We start from the raw sequence: 18,431 nt of genomic DNA, 5'->3' as shown, positions 1-18,431 counted from the left end.
TCCTCCCTCTTCCTCTCTCCCTCTCTCCCTCACCTCTCTCCCCTCCCTCTCTCCTCTCTCTCTCTGCCTCTCCTCTCTCCTCTCCCTCTCTCCCTCCCCTCTCTCTCTCCCTCTCTCCCTCTCTCCCTCTCTCCCTCTCTCCCTCCCTCTCTCATCTCCCTCCTCCCTCTCCCTCGCTCCCCTCACTCTCTCTCCTTCTCTCCGCCTCTCCTCTCCCTCTCCTCTCTCTCTTCCTCTCTCTCTATGCCTCCCTCTCTCTACGCCCTCTCTCTCCCTCTCGTCCCTCTCTCCTTCTCTCCCTCCTCTCCTCTTCTCCGTCTCCCTCCCTCATCTCTCCTCCTCCTCTTCGCCCCTCTCTCTCTCTCTTCCTCTCGCTCCTCCTCCATCCCTCTCCTCTCTCCTCTCTCCCCCTCTCCCTCCTCTCTCCTCCTCTCTCTCTCGCCTCCTCATCGCCTCCTCCTCATCTCCTCCCTCTCTTCTCGCCCTCTCTCCTCTCGCTTCTCCATCCTCTCTCTCTCTCCTCCCTCGTCTCCTCTCTCACTCTCCTCCTCTCTCTCCTCTCCCGTCCCTCATCTCTTCCTCCACCTCTCTCTCTCTGCCTCTCTCTCCTCTCCTCCTCTCGCCTCCCTCTCTCCTCTCTCCCTCCCTCTCCTCTCTTCCATCTACTCGTCCTCTCCTCTCTCACCTCTCTCCCTCCTCTCTCTCTCCCGCTCCTCTCTCTCTCTCTCTCTCCCTCGCTCTCCTCTCGATATCCTTCTCTCATCTTCTCTCTCTCCTCTCCCTCTCATCTCTCTTCCTCTCTCTCTTCCTCTCGTCTCTCTCCTCTCTCCTCTCTCCCTCTCTCCCTCCTCCCTCTCTCCCTCTCTCATCTCTCTCCTCTCTCCCTCTCCCTCTCTCCTCCCTCCTCACTCCTCACACCTCAAACACTCCCTCTCTTCCCCCGCTCTCTCTCTCTCCGCTCTCCCTCCCTCTCCTTCTCTCCCTCCTCCTTCTCCTCCCTTCTCTCTTCGTCTCCCTCCTCTCTCTCCTCCCTCCCCTCTCCTCTCTCTCCCTCTCTCTCTCCTCGCTCTCCAGCTCTCTCTCCCTACCCTCTCTCTCTCCCTCTCTCCTCTCCCTCATCTCTCCCTCCCTCTCTCTCCTCATTCTCTCTCCCTCTCACTCCCTCTCTATCCTCTCCCTCTCTCTCTCCTCTCCTCTCTCTCCCTCTCTCGTCCTTCTCCTCAACACTCTCTCTCTCCTCCCTCCCTCTCTCCTTCTCTCCCTCTCTCTCTCTCCTCCCTCTCTCTCTCTCCCCCCTTCTCCCTCCTCTTCCTCCTTCTCTCCCCCTTCTCTCTCTCCCTCTCCTCTCTCTCCGTCTCCTCTCTCCCTCTCTCTCTCCATCCTCTCTCCCTCTCTCCTCTCCTCCTCTCTCTCCTCAATCTGCTCCCTCTCTCCTCTCATCTCCTCCTCTCTCCTGCCCTCTCTCCTCTCTCTCCTTCTCCTCACCTCTCTCTCCCTCCTCCTCTCTCCCTTCCTCTCCTCCTCCTCCTTCTCTCTCTCCTCTCTCCTCTCTCCCTTCTCTCGCCATCGTCTCGTCTCTCCGCGTCCTCCCTCTCTCTCCTTCTCTCCCTCTCTCCTCTCCCTCCCTCTCCTCTCTCTCCCTCTCTCTCTCTGCCTCCTCTCTCCTCTCCCTCTCCTCTCTCTCCCTCGTCTCATGCTCCTCTCCTCCCTCCTCTCTCTCTCCTCTCTCAAGCCTCCTCTCATTCTCTTCCTCTCCCTCTCCTCTCTCTCCCTCTCTCTCTCATCCGTCGTCACTCCTCCTTCTCTCTCTCCCTCCCTCTCTCTCTCATCCCTCTCTCTCTCTCCTCCTCTCCTTCTCCCTCTCTCCCTCCTCTCTCTCCCCTCCTCTCCTCCTCGTCTCTTCCCTTCATTCTGCTCTCTCTCTGCCCCTCTCTACCTCTCTCCTCCAAGCATCCCTATTCTCGTCCTTCTCTCTCCGCCCCCTCTCTCGTCAGTCCTGTCTTCCTCTCTCCTCTTCTCGCTCTCCTTCTCCAGCCCTCCTCTCTCTCCCTCACCTCTCTCGTCTCTCTCTCTCTCTCTCCTCTCCACTCCTCTCTCTCTCGTCTCACTCCCTCTCTCTTCCTCCCCTCCTCTCTCTCCCTCTCTCTCTCCTCCCCGTCCTCTCCCTCTCTCCTTCTCCCTAGCTCCTCTCTCCCTCCCTCGGTCTCCCGCTCTCCCTCTCCTCTTCTCCGCTCTCGCTCCTCTTTTCCTCATTCGGCGCGGTGCCCGTCTCCTCCCTCTCCCTCTCTCTCTCATCCGCCTCCCTCTCCGCTCTCTCCCTCTCTACTCCCTCTCCTCCTTCTCCTCTCCACTCTCTCTCATCTACTCCTCCCTCTCCTCTTCTCTCCACTCCGCTCTCTCTTCTCGTCCCTCCTCTCTCTCTCCATCCCCTCTCTCCGCTCCCTCCTCCCGCTCTCCTCCATCCTGCTCCCTCCCCTCGGCGTCTCCCTCTCTCTCTTCTTCTCTCCCTCTCTCTCTCTCTTCCTCTCTCAATCGCTGCTCTCCCCTCTCGCTCTCTCCCTCGCCTCTCCCTCTACTCTCTCCCTCGCTCATCTCCTCCCTCTCGTCTCCTTCTCCTTCTCCTCCCTCATCTCTCATCTCCCTTCCCTCTCTCCTTCCTCTCCCTCTCTCTCTCTCCTCCCTCCTTCTCTCTCCCTCCTCCTTCTCTCGCTCTCTCTCTCCTCCTCTCCGTCCCTCCTTCTCTCGCTCTGTCTCTCTCCCTCTCTCTCCCTCTCTCCTTCTCTCCCTCCTCTTCTCTCCTCTCCCTCTCCTCTGCCTCTCATCCTCTCTCGTATACCTCTCGCCTATCTCCCTCCTCTCTCTCGTCTCCCTCTCTTCTCTCGCTCCTCCTCTCTTCTCTCTCTCTTCTCCTCCCTCTCTCTTCTCCTCTCTCTCCTCTCTCTCTCCTCCGTCCTTCTCATCTCCCTCTCTCTCTCCCTCTCCTCTCCTACGCATCCCATCTCTCATCTCAGCTCATCTCCTCGCTCTCTCTCCCTCTCATCTCCTCCTCTCCTCCTTCTCCTCTCTCTCACCTCACTCCCGGTCCCTCTCGCCTCTCCTCCTTCTCTCCTCCTCTCTCTCCCATCCTTCCCTCTCATCCTTCCTCTCCTCTCGCCTCATCGTCCATCCTCTTCCTCCTCTCTCTCCTCCCCTCTCTCTCTCCCTCTTCTCTCTTCCCCTCTCCTTCTCTCCATACCCCTCCTCCCTCTCTCACCTCTCTCCTTCCTCTCCTCCCTCCTCTCCTCCTTCTCTCCTCTCTTCTTTCTCTCCTCTCTCTCCCCTACCTCTCTTCCCTCTCCCTCCCCCTTTCCCCCTTCCGTTCCCCTCTCCTCTCGTCTCCCTCTCTCTCTCTTCCTCCTCCTCTCATCTTCCCGCCCCTCCCTCTCTCCCTCTCTCCCTCCCTCTCGCTCTCCTTCTCCTCTCTCAAATCTTTCTTCTCTCCCTCTCTCCTCCTCTCCCCTCCCTCGCTCTCTCCCTCTCTCCTCCTCCTACTCCCGCTTCCTCTTCTCATTCTCTCGCCTCCTCTCCCGTCCCAGCCTCTCTCCCTCTCGCCCTCTCTCCTCTCTCTCTCTCTCTTCCCTCTCTCCCTCGCCTCTCGTCTCCTCTCCCTCCCTCTCTGCTCCCCTCTCTCCTCTCCTCTCTCATCTTCTCCTCCCTCTCTCCACTCCCTTCTATCTCTCATCCCTCGCTCCTCGCCTCTCATCCCTCTCGCTCTCTCTCTCCCTCTCGCTCTCTCTCCGCTCTCTCACGCCTCCCGCATCTCCTCTCTCCCCTCTCCTCTCTCTTCTCTCCCTCTGCGTCCCCTCCCTCTCTCTTCCCTCTCTCCGCGCCCGCCCTCTCTCCCTCCTCTCTCTCATCCCGCCCTCCTCACCTCTCAGCCCTCCCTCCCGCCTCCTCCCGTCTCTCCCTCTCTCCCTCTCCCGCCCTCCCTCCCGCTCCGCTCTCCCTCGCTCCGCCTCACTCTCGCTCCTCTCGCCCTCGCCCGCCCTCCTCCCTAGCCCGCCGTCTCTCGCGCCTCTCGCCCTCCTCTCTCTCGCCCACGCATCTCGCCTCTCGCCTCCCTCTCTCTCCCGCCCTCTCGCTCCCTCACTCGCATCCTCCCTCCCTCTCTCGCGTCCTCTCTCCCTCTCATCTCGTCGGAAAGAACGTCCTGAACCAGGAAGAACCTTGCTTGTTTCACGACGTCCTGCTCAAGTCCCCCAGGGCTCCTGGAGACGCCACCTACTGTCTGCAGTCCACTCAACCCTCTCCCATCTGGAGGAACACAGGTCACTCATCTCCCCAGCCCGGGGATCCCGCCCTTCTGCCTGCATGTGTGCCCAGGGCTCCACTGGACATTACCCCCTGCTGCCCTCCATAGGGTGGCCCCATGATGCCCCCACAGTGCCCCCACACACCCCCAGCTGTTCTACCACCCAACCACCCAGCACCAGCACCTCCTGTGGCCCCCAAGCTCCCCCATCTCTGGGCAGCAGCAAATCCTAGCTCAGTCAGAGGGGGGCTTCAGGTCATCCCAGAACCAGCCCTGCACCTCCTGAGACAGGTGGGAGAGGCTGGCAAGCACCTCGGAGGCCAACTCCTGAGGTCAGAGGTGGCTGGACACAGCTCAGACCAGGATCTGGGTGGTGATGTCACTACCTGGGCAGATGGGCTGGGGAAGGGATAAGCAGCCAGGGCCTCAGGATGGGCCTGCTCACTGGGCAGGGAGAAAAGGAATTTAATGGGGAGGCAAGAAATCTCCATCTCCTCAGGTCCATCCCGAACAGCCTCCTGTCTTAGTTTCCCACTCTGCAACTGTGCAGGACTCACAGACACACACCCTGTGGGGCCCAGCCTACCTGAGGATGACGTACATGACGAGGCAATTCCCCAGCAGCCCCCCAATGCACACAGCCAGGTAAAGCCCCACGATGGTGACCTTGAGCCCAAGGGGCAGGAAGGAGCCATGGCTGGCATTGAGCAGCAGGTGGGGGGGCAGCACACTGTGGTTGGAACTCAGGAGGGACAGGTTTTCCTGAAGGTGGCTGCTGTAGAGGACCTCCCAGAGCGGGCCAGGAAAAAGGGACTCCATTTTGCTGCCCTGAAAAATCACTCTGTGTAACACCTGGAACCGGGTACAGAAACAAGTGACCACAGTGCAGGGCATACACCCACACGGACTCAGCACAGCAGGTGCAGCCCAAGTAGGCACGCAGACCCCCAGTGACTGAGGCACACGTGCACACACGTAAGGACACAGGCTGTGTGCACACGCAGACACACAGGGGGCATGAAGGCATGTGCCCAGACAGGGACACAACACAGAGACACACGCCCACAAGGGCACCTCAGGGTTGATTGGCAGACTCCAGCAGGGGACACACATCGCCCACAGGGACTTGGGGACAGTCACATGTGTTCACAGGTGATGTGACGCACACATATGAACGAAGAAATACCCAAACCACCCTCATGCACACACGGACACTAGTGCTCCTGAGACATGCCCCAGAAAACCTGAGAACGGCCTCCTCCTGCCCCTCCCAGCTCTGCAGAGCAGCCTCAGCAGATCCCCCGACTTACCTCCAGCAGCTCAGGCCTACCTCCTCGACTTCCTTGGGAATGGGGACTGAGGAGACCCCAGCTCCAAGCAGATGGAGGGAGAGGCTGGAGCAGAGTGGGGCTGGGTCGCCGCTCCTTGCCTCAGCGCAGGGTCTGGATGGGCTGCAGCTCTGCTGCCACCTCTCAGCAGACGCCAGACTAGACGCAGCGCGCAGGGCGAGTGCAGCCAGCGCGGCAGCCAGGGGCTGGGGGAGGGGGAGGAGGCTGCTGCTCCAGAGCGGGAGGGGCTGCGCAGGCGGGAGGAGGGGGTTCTGGAAGGAGGACCGCCGCCCAGGGCCACCTGCGCCCCAGACCACATGCAAACAGACAGGAGATCAGGGCACACGTGAAGAGACAGACCCACAGACCTGACAGACACACGCACCGGCCAGGAGACAGAACATGGCTGTGCCAGACACAGATGCAGATGTGACCAGAACTCAGACACAGGTGAGAACGACTCGGGAACAGAGACCCAGGCAGGGCCACACAGACAGACCCACTAGCAGGCATGGGACCCCAACACATGCAGGCACGGCCTGGGATGGCTCCCTGCCCAGAGCAGCACCCCCCAGACGGCTCCCACGGGTGGCAGAGCCCCAGGTGGCAGGCAGGCAGCAGTGCCCAGCCCAGCCAGTTCTCAGAGTTCAGAGCCTTGTCATAAACGAGCGGGAAAGTGCCTGGACCCAGTACCCAGTGCCGAAACCACACCTACTGTGTTGCTTGCTCCTACTGTGCACCACGCCTGAACAACTAAGCACATTCCCCGGCACACAGGGCTGCTGCCATGCACATCTCTCCAGCAGACGAGAGTGTGAAACCTCACAAGTGTGAGACTCCTGTCCACCTGACAGGTTGGGAAAGCCCAGGTCTGCTTGTCACTTGGAGCCACGCCAAGGGCACCTTCTCAGTTGGGTCCCACAGATGGGCCCTGGCATTCATACAGCTAAATCTTTCCCGTGGACCTGCCTCCTTGCCAGCACAGAAGTCACAAGCACACTGAGATGAAAGGTCACTGGTCAAGTCCATGTGGGTGACCCCTGCACTGAATCTCCAGCCCCTACCCAGTCACGGGGTTGTTCTTCCTCATAGGCTAGGCTGTAAAGTACAGCCCGACCTCCCTCCACACAGCCAGACCCTACTTCTTCTCCAAAGATGGGGACCTGGTTGCTAGGCAACTGGCAGCAGTGTTGCTAGGATACCTGTGGAATCAGGAGAGCCCAAAGCAAGCAGAAGCCCCAGGACTCAGCATCCCAAGCCATCCCCTGGGACTTGTCTCTGCATCCCCTCTGCAGCTGAGACTCGGGAACACATGGACATTTGGGGGACACATAGGGACACATACCAGCAAATGGGATGCAGACTACTTACCCACAAAGGGGAACCAGCAGTGCAAACTTCTCTTGACCCTGACCAGAACTCAGTTGACCCTCAAGAGGGGTTCAGGCAGAACAAGGATCTGACACAGAACACATACCTCACACAAGGGTCAGCAGGGGACATGTTATGTGGGAGTATGCACATGTCATACACAGGCAAAGCAAAGCATGCAGGGACACCATGGTCAGCCCAAGACACGAAAGTCACATGAGAACAGAACGCATGCCCACAGGTTGCTGTGGAGCCAACCAGGCCATGCTGGGGTGTCACCTGCATCTGGGCAGAGGTGGTGCCAGAATGCACACAGCACCTACAAAGGGCCCACACACCTCCCTGGCACCAGCCCTAGTGCCCCAGCAGAGAGTCCTCCTCCTCCTACCTCCCCTTCCCCACTTGGCCAGCTCTGTCCTGGGCATAGGCCACATGGGGGCATTCAATCACCAAGCCACACTCAGTCACTTGTGATTTTTAAAAAGCAAAAAGATTTTAACAATTCTGTGTTCATCAAAACAAATCACTTTGGCCTTATGACATCAGGTTTATAAAATGTATATATGTGTGTATGTATGACACTCAACAACAGAGAGCTTGCCTAGCACACATGAGGCCCCAGGTTCAAGTCACAAACAGCACCACAAAAAAAAAATATATATATATGTACAACACAAAAGTTTTGAGTTGCAGTTTTTCAATTTGATGTTTCATTTTATAGGCATTTAACAAAATTCATAATTTGATTTTGAAGTTTGTTTAACAGTGGCTGAGCCCCAGACTGCAGATCCTTCCTCCCAGCAGAAACACAGGCCTCTGCTGAACCCAGAATGGCACTACGCCCTCTGAGGTTCCTTGCTGGAGAAGGGGAAGGGAGCATGGATGTTCCTTATCTGTACGATGGGAAAGCTACAAGTCCCTTCCCACAGGACAGAACTTTCTCTAGCTCCCTGTCCTCCATCCTCCCAGAGGAGGGACCAAGGGAAGCCTCCCCAGGTCCTCTGCACAGTGCCTTCCTCCTCTGCAGACCAGGTCAGTGCTGAAGTCCAGGCACACACAGAAGGTGGGGCAGCATGCAGAAGGCCCCTGGGGTGCTCAGAGGTGCATCCCCTCGGACAGGAAGGTACACCTGTGGAGCTCTGGCTCTGAACTCCAGAAGGCAACACCTGCCCACCTAGGAACAGGTTATGGTAGAACCTGGAAGTCATGCAGATACAAAGAGACCCTGGATTAAACCTGCACTAATCTTAGTCTGATTGAACTGTGGGATGAGTATGTGAACACCTGATGTATGCATGAACCACTGCAGAATTAATAAACTGAGAAACGAAACTGTCACTGTATCATAAAATTAACAAATGACAAATGGATTATAAAAATCTAGGACCTTTCACCCAGGGGCAGGATGAAGGGTCCTGAGTTCTGTCCCAAGGTCTACGGTGGCCTGGTGGGAACGTAGAGGGGAAAGGACCTCAGCCTTAAAAGTATTGTTGCAGTTGGGCTCCCGAGCCCAGAAATTAGCCCCAAAGGCCTCTCCCACCAGAAACCCGGGAGATTGGTTCCTGTGGAAATGGTACCGACTGGAAAGTGCAGCGGTCACTTCGGCTGTGAGGGGCCCACCCCACCCCACCCCCACCGGGCAGGGGGTGGGGCGAGGCTCGGGTTGCCGGGCAACCGCGTAAACAAGCGAGAAGAATTCAGGCCGAGTTGAAGATTCCCACAAAGAACCGCCTAAAAGTAAGTGGTGTGAGCACGAGAGGCTGGGCAGCCCGGCTGTCCAGCTGGCGCAGATGGGGAACCCTGGACTTTTGGGGAGAGCTGGCGGACCCTGGCTCTGCTCCCGACCCTCGGTGAGCCAGGACCTGGCCCGAGAGGGAGATGGGGCGGTTTTCCTTTGGGGTCGGAAGGACACTGGGCTGTTTCCTTCCCCCTGTGCCCCTCTTCCTTGAGCTTTGCTCCCCGCACTTTGGCCCAACAGGGGAAAGGCAGGAGGCTGGGGAGTTCCCTGAAGCAAGTCAGCCGTCCACTCTGCTGTAAGCCTCCATGCACGTGCACGCACCCTTACACCTGCACACAGCTACAGAGACTCCCCCAAACACACGCACGCACGCATGCACACGCACACCTACACAGACATGCACAGACCTGGTGCCACACATGCACACATGTCCGACCAGCTGGGCCATCCACCTTCTCCCCACACACTGCTCCTGGCCACACCAGGCCCTGGGGCTCCAGTGGGATACTTTCTGACACGTGACAGCAGACGTGGGATCATGGAGGTCCACCAGGCCTCACCCAGGGAAGTCCCTCGTGGTCTCCATCCCTAGGTAGGCCTGAGATGGACGGAGGGCGTCTCAGCATTTTCTCAGTTCAATCCTTCCGTGGGGCAGAAAGGGCAATTCCTAAAACTAAATGGACCGGGAAGTCCTCTCAGATTGCATGAGGCAGTGGATCAACCACTGGGCTGAGCGGATTGACCACGACCTCTGCTCAAAAATCCGCTGGGGCCAAAAGGTACCGCAGCGAAGGCAGCCGCGACAAACGTTGCGGGGACAGAGCTGGACCGCGCGGTGGGCCCGTCGGAAGGTCGGACAGGTCGGGTGCCCCCTTCCCTCCTCAGGGGATGCCGCCCCCCGCTGCGAAGTGCGCCAGTGAGCCGGCCGGGAAGAGCGCGGCAGGCGGCGGGCCTCGAGAGGGGCGCGCCACGCGGGTGCCCGCGACCGAGCCCCGCGAGCCAGGCTGGACCCTGACGTTGGAGGGGCTGGCCGCCATGAGCCCCACGCAGCGACACCGCCACCTGCTCTTCGGCGACCTGCTCAAGGACGTGGGCGCGGCCGCCTCCATCTTCCCGCGCGAGTCGGTGGAGCTGGAGTACCTCATGCCCAACCCCCGCGCCTGGACGCAAAGCGAGCTGCCCAGCGAGCGCTGGAACCGGCTCCTGGGCGTCCTCAAGGCAGCCGAGGCTCGCGGACGAGTCCGCGCGCTGCGGCTGCGCTACACCCGAATGCGGGTGCGCTGGGAACCGAGGGTGGGGGCGCACCCCTAGGGAAGAGCGCCGGCCGAGGAGTGGGCAGAGGGTGGGCACGGCTGGGGCGCCGCGCCGCTCAGCCCGCTCTGGCCGGCAGGCGGAGGAGATTGCGCTCCTGATCCAGCGGCAGGGCTCAGCGCGCGCCGCCATCAGACTGGAGACGCTCCTGCCGCCGCAGCTGAAACCCACGCGGATTCCGGACCCTCTGGATCGGCAAGAGGTTCTGGCAAACCCAGGAGGGGTGGGAGGACCCCGCGCCGCCTCCCACACCGACCCCAGTCCCTCTCCCCGCAGCGGAGGCGCGTGGAGACCATCCTGGAGGAGACCGTGGATGGCAGCATCTTCCCGCGATGACAGTGACCCAAAGTGTGCCCCCGCACCCTCGGCCTTACATAAAGTTCTTCTCCCAGGACTCTCTGGTCTTTCTGTTGGCCTCCCTGAACCCCCACAGGGAAGGGAAGGGAAGGGGAATATAAACGCTGCCTCTCGCAACTTTCGAAGTTAGACAGCAGGGCATAGGAGTGGGACTTCCCGGAAAAAGTAAGATGTGAGCTGGCAGGAGTCAAAGTAAGGGCACACTCCTATCCCCCAGATCCCAGCCTGCCCCATCAGGCAACGGGTGCGTTGGGAGCTGGGAACATGGGAGGCCCCCAGCCTGGAGGAGGGCAGGAGGAAGAGTCTGACTCAGCACCAGCGCCCCCATCAGCCAGGGCTGCCTCCCCAATGTGGGTCATCCCATGGCGGGTTGCATTCTGCAGACCAAAGCCAGCCTTCACCTGTTCTGGGCCTTTCCTGCCCTGGGCCTTGATCCAAGCCCAGGTTCTGCAGAGCTCACAAGTTAGCAGGCCTCCTTGGGACAGACAAAGAGATGGTGGCAGGCTCAGGCAAGAGGAAGGAGAAAGCAGGGAGATGGTGGGCTTGGCCAGGGGCAAACAGGGAAGGGGAGACCATCTCTGTATCCTGATGTCGGCCTCAGAAAACAGTCTGTGTCTCAGGATGACAGTCAGCCCTGGGCGCTGCCAGTCGAGCTCCCTGCAGTTTGCACGCCAAGCTCTTGTCTCTGAGGATGTACTGAGTGACTAGGAGGATCTTGTCTGGTTGATAAAGTCACGTATCATTTCATCACTTCTCTGACCTCCATGTCTTCATGTTGAAGGTGGGCACCATGGGGCTGCTCAGGGACTTGGGGCAGTGCCCAAACTGATGAGTGCTTTGTAGGGGCAATGAAGACAAAGGACCAGAGACAGATAAAGCCCTATACCCTAAGAAGACCTGCAAGCTCTGTGCCAGGCACCCCTTGATCCCCATGCCAGGAAGGAGCTGGCTCTGCTGAGGCCACTAGGGAAGAGGACCCTTCTACCTGCAGAAGCTCTACAGGGGAGCCAAGCCCGCAGGTTAAGGCCCAATAAACTGCTGCCTTGAGGGAGCTGGAGACTTGTGCCCTGGAGCAGAGGGTCCTGGGTTCAAGTTCCACCTCCATCACCACATGCCCAGCTCTCCTGGGCTCCTCCCTGGATTAGGGGGATGCTCTGAGCCAAGGGCCACAGGCCAAGGGAGTGGAGATCAGGCCTGAGGGGGTCAGAGGACATGGAGGAAGAGGGGATACAGAGTGACCCGAGAGGGAGGAAAGTATGTGGACCCCCACACACTGTCAGCTGCCCACACCTGCATTTCCCTACAGTGGAAAGGCCATGCCATGACACTGCAGGATCAGCCAGTTATGTGGCCTTTACCAGGTGCTGGACATCTCTGCAGGGCCTCCCAGTCCTTACCTACAACTACCCCTCAGGACTGGTGTCTAGGCTAAAGCAGCAGCTGCCTCCATCCAAATGGGTTTCCTGTCCTCTGTCCTACTTTGGCCCAATAACATGATAGCCAGAGGGGCTGGGTTGTGGCTCTGTGATAGAGCGCTTGCCTAGCATGTGTGAGGCACTGGGTTCAATTCTCAGCACCACATGTAAATGAATGAATAAAATAAAGATCCATCAACAACTATAAAATTTTTTTAAAAACAAGGCAGCCAGAGCATTCCTGGGTTAAATCACCAGGGCGCACAGCACTGCAGGCAGCATGGCCACCCAGCTGTTCTGGGCTCAGTCAGGCTCCCTGAGCACCATGCAGTGCCTGCCCTCCTCCACCCTCCCAGCACTTACCCAGCCATTTCTTGTCTGCCCCCCACCCCCCACCTGGGCCCCCAGCCATTAGGTCCAAGCCAGTGTGTGTCTGGTGCACTACCTGGCATACAGAGGAGCCCAGACCTGCCAATGGAATGAAAAGCTCCGGCGAGGTCTCCACTTCCTTTGCTTCTCAGAGTCCTACACACACTGTGCACTTGTGCACAGGACCCCAAAACTTGGAGCTGGCCAGGTTGCCTGCCTACACTAGGCAGGGCAGGAGCCTAGCAGCCCAGGGAGATCAAAAACACTCTGCAGACCATTTCCAGAGCAGGGTCAGGGCTAACCCGATAGGGCCAAAGCATGCTGGGCCCACATCTGTACCCGCTTATAAAAGGACCAGGAGAGCGTGCCAAACGGACAAGGCGTTGGTGACAAAGGGGACAGTGGAGCTTTAAGCTTCAGAATATCTTGGGGCAGCTTGAAGGAGCAGCAGGGCAGGATTCGGCCAGATCCCACCAGACATTGTGTATCACTCTGGATGCAAGAACCTGCACCACAGTACCCATCCTGCAGCACAGGAATCTCCCTCCTTTCTAGAGAAGTTCCACCACACGGTGACAGGCTCTCGACCTCATTTTACAGAAGAGACTCAGGCGAGGGGTTGGCCGGGCAGGGCAAAACTACCCCCAGAGGCCAAGTCGCACGTGGGGCCCGGGCTCTCCTGCCCTGCGCTGGATGCCCGCATGAATGAAAAGGCCAGAAGAGCCACGTTGAGCAGAGCGGGCGCCCGCTCCGGCCTCGCTCTGCACGCCTCAAGGCCCGGGCCACTCAGCTCCGCGGTGCGGGCGGGTGGGGCGCGGGGCGCAGGGAGCGGGGGGCTGGGCGGGGCGCAGCGCGCTGGGCGGGCCCGCGCCTACCGGCTCAAGGAAGTCCCGGCCCCTGGCTTTGGGGAAGTGCCGCCAGGCGCCTGCGCACTGCTCCCGCGCCCCCTCCCCGGCGGCCCGCCGGACCTCGGAGCGCGCGGGCGGCGGCGGCGGGGAAGCGCGGGAGCGCGGCGGTGGGTGCGCGCGCGGCGCCGGACGGCGGGCGGCGGGGCGGGCGGGAGCATCGCAGCCGGCGAGGGCACTGCCCCGTCTCGCGCACGTGGACCTGGGCTGCCGTGGGACCAGAGCCCAGCCCCCGCGCGTGGGGGAGGGGGCACCGCGGCAGGGTTCCCCTTTTTCTGCAGCTCGGAACCTGGGGAAGTGATTGCTCAAAGGTCGGGGCCGGAAGAACCCAGGTTTCCGCGTCTCCCGCCCCCCGAGCCTGGTGGGGAGGGGCGGGGCGGGACTCGACACGACACCCCGTCGGCGTCTGCCCCACCCGTTGGGTCCAGCAGCCGCTCCTCTTGGAGAGTCGCAGGGGAGGCGCTGCGCCCCCCGGTCCCAGCCGAGCGGGGCCCCGCGCCAGCCCCCTTCCGGAACGGAACGCCGCGGGAGCACCCCCTGCCGTCTGACTTAGTCCCACGGCTGCGGAGCACGCCCCTTCCACAGTCAGGGTGGGGCCAGACCGAATCCGGCCCCCCGCCCCCCACCTCGCCTCTGGTCGCCGGTGAGTGGGGCGCCATGGCGAGTTTTTTAAGGGAGGGGTGGGGGCGTCAGAGACTGGAGGAAGGGGCCCTGAGGAGGAGATAGGTTCCTCCAGACCACCCCTCCAACAGAGGCTAGGCGAGGGAGGTGGGTGGGGAGTGAGGGTCACCAAGGCTGGGAGGCCTGGCCTGCCTTGGAGGGGGCCATTTGAGGCAGCGGCAGATAGGAAAGGTACTGGGCAGGGTATGGGACCCTGTTAGCCCCCTCCCAAAGGTTTCGACATTGTTTTCTGAGATTGTCACGTTTTTTATTCTTTTTTTGGCCTGGGCAGGCTGCAGACGTTCTTTTTCCTTCTGTGGAGCAGAACAGCAGCCACTCCCCAGGGATCCTCTGTCCCCAGAGACCAGACTTGCTGCCTGCCTGGCCTCTCCCAGCCAGTCTTGGGGTCAAAGCCCCGGGGGCTGGGGAAGAGGGAGGAGGCCCCCAATGCCAGGATGAGGAGCCAAAGGACCCTAATGCAGGCCATGTACCCTGCAGGAAGGACAGGTGGTGGCCCAGGGCACTGTGGACACTCTGGGGACAGGTGGTTCCAGCTGGCCTGCAAAGGGAGTCAGGTCCAGCGTCTGCCTGGGAGGAAACCAGGTCCCCGGCACCCAGGCTGGGCACCACAGACACCCCGGCTGGGCACCACAGACACCCCCTTCTCCAGTTAGGGAGTGGAGCCTGAAGAGAGTCTGCAGGCAGAATGTGGAGGGCTCTGGGTGTGCCAGACTCCAGTGGCGTGCCCTTTCTTTCCCTAGAAACTTGGCGCCCCAGGGAAGTCCAGCTGCAGCTATTCTGTGTCCCTATCAGCCAGGCAGGTCGTGGGGGACCAGGGCCCCAGTGTGCAGATCGCGGGGGTGCTGTCACCTATTGTCAGCACGTACAGGGCCCTGGGAGGCTCAAAGAGGCCAATACAGGCAGAAACAGTATTAAAAGGCCACAACCTGGGACTGGGGATATAGCTCAGTTGGTAGAGTGCTTGTCTTGCATGCACAAGGCCCTGGGTTCAATCCCGAACACCATAATAAAAGGCCACAGCCTGGGGAAGGAGCAGCAGGTGGATGGAAAGTAATGAGAAAATTAAGTGGGATGGATTCTGAGCCCCTTGGCCACTAAAAGGGAGGGTGTCGGATGTGAAAAGCAGGCTGGAGGCCTGGTTGCCCTGACCTGGACAGAGGTGGGCACAGGCAAATGGGGGTAAGGCTTTCAAAACTTCCTCCAGGCCTCTGATTGGCCACGTCGCTCCATTGCCCCTGGGCGGGGGTGAGCTCCCTGCACATCCCACTGGTGGTCCACCTGGGGAGCTGATGCCCCCAGAAGCTGATGCTTCTTCCCTGGCTCACACACCCTGCAGTTTCTGCAGCCTGAAAGTGCTGGGCAGGGAGGGACAGAGAATCCAGGGTGTTGGAAGGGAGGTGTGAGAGGCAGCAAGGACCAAGGAACCTTGTTTCTCCATACACATTCCTCCTCATCAGTGCATGCTCCACTCCCATATCCTCAAGAAGCCTAGCCTCAAGTCCCAATCACGTCCTCAATGCTGCAGGCCTAGCTGCCCCTCTGGCCAAGTCCCAGGTGAGTAGGTCAGTCCTCTGAGCCCCTTTTGGTGGGGAGCAGCTCTGCCCCCACCCCCACACCAGAGTCTGGGCAGAAAGACCCTCACTGGAAGAAGTAGATCCAAATGTCTGACATCCCCCCACACTATGCCTCAGCCTCAAGCCCCAGCCCCCTTGGGAGGGGCAAGGAGCCGGAAACCCAGAAAGAGGAACCCAGGCTTCCGGTTTCCCAGAGACTGAGCAGATGGGGGTGTCCTGGAACCTCCTGTGGGTGCCTCATTTGGGGCCCAGCCTAGAGTAGAAGCCAGTGGTTGCTGCAGTCCCTTCTTCACTGACCTGGGTCTGCCTCCTGGCCCTGTGTAAACCGGGGCTGGAGGTAAGAACTCTGGAAGGGGGCACATCTTCTAGGACCTCCCCCAAGGACTAGGCAGGGGCCAGAGTCATATGTGCTTCGTGACCCTGGCCCCTTTCCCTAGGCCCCCAGGCTGTGGTGAAGGTCCTGGAGCTGGCACCACAGAGCCTGGGCAGTCCCTTCCACTCACCCATGCCCACCCCGCATGAGGCTGAGAAGCAGGTAAGCCACTTCCTTCTCACCTCTGCCTCCCCCCTGGGGGTGGGGGCAAGCAGGGAGAGGAGCTGGGAGAATCTCCAGGGCATCTGGGTGCTGAGGCCTATGCCCTTGGGAGCATAGCCAGATGCAGGGTCCAGTGGGTTCTGCCCTGGAGGCTGAGGCAGCCCCATCTTTCCCAGCACACAGGGCCAGAGGAGGCGGACAGGCCCCCCTCAATGTCCAGCCATGATGTGGCCCCCCCGGCGGCCCCCAGCCGCAACCCCTGCTGTTTGTGCTGGTGTTGCTGCTGCAGCTGCTCCTGGTATGTGGGCCTGGGGGGGCAGTTCACTGAGAGGGGCCAAATCCAGGGCCATGCTCCAGGAACTGACTGGTAGCTCCATGGTGTCACCTGTGGGCAGCTGGCCCTTTCCACCCTAAAGCTTTGTCCTGTCCCACGACTGCTGGGCCCTGGTGGCTGGCACCCAGGCCCCCAAGGAGCTTCATGTGACTCCTGTGCCTAGTGTACCAAGGGCTGCCCATGTGCAAGACCAGGCATGCTGCATGCACATGGGAGCTCATACACTCCGCACACGCCATCAGTGCCTCTGTGAGCCAGCCCAGCAACACCTTAGGGGCCACGGAGGAGCACAGCAGGCCCAGACCGTGCAGTCGGGCACACTTGAGCAGAGACCCACAGCCAGTCCTAGGGCACAAGGGTGCTGGGGTCTGGGTAGCTGCATGAGGGAAGCAGTGAGGCCTCTGAGTGGTATTTCCTTAGGTGTGTAGAGAAGCTAGAGGACATGGCCCTTGCAGAGGCCTGGCTGACCTAAGGATTGGGGACCCAATAGAGTGTGCTAGACAGTGAGCAGCAAGGCAGGTTCAGGCAAGGGGCGTGGATGGCTGGGGCTTGCTGGGAGCTCAGCCATGAATTCAAGGGACAGGACAGGGTGGGGGCTGCAGCTACGGAGAAGCAGGATGTGGTAGGAACTCAGTGCTGTCTAGAACTCTGGGCTTTAGATGTCTGTCCCACAATGCAGCAGTTGACTGGGCACAACCTTGGGGCTAGCACTGACAAAGTGGACCCCTTGGAGCCAGCGTCAGGAGGCAGATCAGACAGACGCAGACACACAGGCTGAGGGTTCTGACCATGCACCAGCCAGCAGTTCACACTGCTGTGGCCTCTTCAAAAAAGGACAGACAGAGGTCAGGCTGAGGAGCCCTAGGTCCTGGCCGTTAAGCCAGGTAAGGGAAGGAGCTAAGGAGTCCTCCAAGGACAGATGGTCAGACTACTAACCAGGAAGAAGAGGGCCGTGGCCTGGGTACTATAGCCTGGACATCAGCCTGTATGAGTGGATTCAGTCGGGGGGACCAGGAGGTGTGGAAAAGGGCCAATGCTAGGGACCACGCTCCCTGCAGCAGACCACGTGTGCCAGGCACCCATCATGCTTGCTCACGTGCCAAGGCCAGGAGGCTATGGCAGCACATGTGGAGGCCCCAGGTGCCCAGGGCAGCGCCACCTTCCTCTGTGCTGCCAGGAACCAGGAGCGGCGACGAGCATGGCAAGCCTCACGGGAAAACAAGCTGCAGCCCCTTCCCAGCTGTGACACCTGGTGAGTTCTGCCTCTGGGGACACCTGGGGTGGGGGGCACAAGGGTCAGGCCTAACATGCTCTGACCCTGCCCACAGCGCCCCCCCAAGTCCTGAGGAGGTGCAGAGTTGGGCACAGTCCTTCGACAAGCTGATGCACAGCCCTGTGGGCCGCAGCGTGTTCCGCGCCTTCCTGCGCACAGAGTACAGTGAGGAGAACATGCTCTTCTGGCTGGCCTGTGAGGAGCTGAAGGCAGAGGCCAACCAGCACGTGGTGGACGAGAAGGCGCGGCTCATCTACGAGGACTACGTATCCATCCTGTCCCCCAAGGAGGTGCGCCAGCTGCCAGCACAGGTCGGGGTGGCCTGGGGAGGGTGCCCCTGACCTCCGTGCCCCGTCCCGCAGGTGAGCCTGGACTCCCGAGTGCGGGAGGGCATCAACAGGAAGATGCAGGAGCCGTCTGCACACACATTCGACGACGCACAGCTGCAGATCTACACGCTCATGCACCGCGACTCCTACCCTCGCTTCCTCAGCTCCCCGGCCTACCGCACCCTGCTGCTCCGGGGGGCCCCACAGTCCTCTTCTGAGGCATAGGTCCCACACGGCACAGGAGCTCCACCCTCTGGTGGGCAGACTCGGCTCACACCAGTGGTCCCCACACCGCTGGCCCAGGGTCTACACCCCCGGCTCCGCCACTCACCACCTGCTGCTGCCTGGAAGGGGTCTCTTGTTTGTAGCAGGAGACCCTCCTACTTGAGCTGCCTGCACTGCAGAACCAGACCCAGAACCAGGTTCAAGTGACAGGACCTGAATATATTTTATATATTCATGAACTCTAAACCTGGGAATATCTCCTTACTGTATGTTTTACCAAGAAGGGAAAAAAAAGAAAGTTTTCATATTTATCTCCATTCCTCCATCCCCCAAAAGTAGATCTTATTTCTCGAAGGTGTTGTTGAAACAGAAGCCTCTATTTATGCCCACTTTGG

At 60.1% G+C, this 18,431-nt stretch overlaps 3 protein-coding genes across 8 annotated transcripts in view; 2 read left to right on the top strand and 1 right to left on the bottom strand.

The window, feature by feature from the left end:
- OPRL1 (opioid related nociceptin receptor 1) overlaps positions 1-5,850 on the bottom strand; it is a 10,761-nt gene extending 4,911 nt beyond the window's left edge. Inside the window, exons 1-2 of one of the 4 annotated variants that reach the window (XM_079127405.1) lie at positions 5,602-5,849; positions 4,878-5,119 (exon numbers count right to left, since the gene is read on the bottom strand). In XM_079127405.1, coding sequence (XP_078983531.1) covers positions 4,878-5,110 — 233 coding nt within the window. In that variant the 5' untranslated portion in view covers positions 5,111-5,119; positions 5,602-5,849. Of the gene's footprint in view, positions 1-4,858 lie in introns of all 4 variants that reach the window. The other 3 variants (XM_079127404.1, XM_079127403.1, XM_079127407.1) reach the window with 3 other exon arrangements.
- Positions 5,851-7,753: 1,903 nt separating this feature from the next.
- On the top strand, positions 7,754-12,088 carry LKAAEAR1 (LKAAEAR motif containing 1). Of its 2 annotated transcripts, XM_079120859.1 has the most exons (4): positions 8,746-8,840; positions 9,614-10,003; positions 10,119-10,241; positions 10,316-10,507. In XM_079120859.1, the coding sequence occupies exons 1-4, from the start codon at positions 8,781-8,783 to the stop codon at positions 10,373-10,375; spliced, it is 633 nt and encodes a 210-aa protein (XP_078976985.1). In that variant the 5' UTR covers positions 8,746-8,780; the 3' UTR covers positions 10,376-10,507. The 2 variants fall into 2 exon arrangements, with proteins under 2 accessions (XP_078976984.1, XP_078976985.1); XM_079120858.1 differs by lacking the exon at positions 8,746-8,840 and adding an exon at positions 7,754-8,727 and having other exon boundaries at positions 10,119-12,088.
- A 2,289-nt stretch (positions 12,089-14,377) lies between these two features.
- RGS19 (regulator of G protein signaling 19) lies at positions 14,378-18,334 on the top strand. 2 transcript variants are annotated; one of them, XM_079129466.1, is made up of 6 exons: positions 14,378-15,320; positions 15,778-15,875; positions 16,052-16,173; positions 17,387-17,461; positions 17,538-17,772; positions 17,845-18,334. In XM_079129466.1, exons 1-6 carry the CDS (start codon positions 15,227-15,229, stop codon positions 18,034-18,036), a joined length of 816 nt encoding a protein of 271 aa, XP_078985592.1. In that variant the 5' UTR covers positions 14,378-15,226; the 3' UTR covers positions 18,037-18,334. The 2 variants fall into 2 exon arrangements, with proteins under 2 accessions (XP_078985592.1, XP_078985593.1); XM_079129467.1 differs by lacking the exons at positions 14,378-15,320; positions 16,052-16,173.
- Positions 18,335-18,431: the final 97 nt, after the last annotated feature.

This window comes from Sciurus vulgaris (assembly GCF_902686455.1).
Source record: "Sciurus vulgaris genome assembly, chromosome: 2".
Classification (NCBI taxonomy): Eukaryota; Metazoa; Chordata; class Mammalia; order Rodentia; family Sciuridae; genus Sciurus; species Sciurus vulgaris.
Note: the sequence above shows the minus strand (reverse complement) of the source record. Positions and strands in the feature narration are given on the sequence as shown.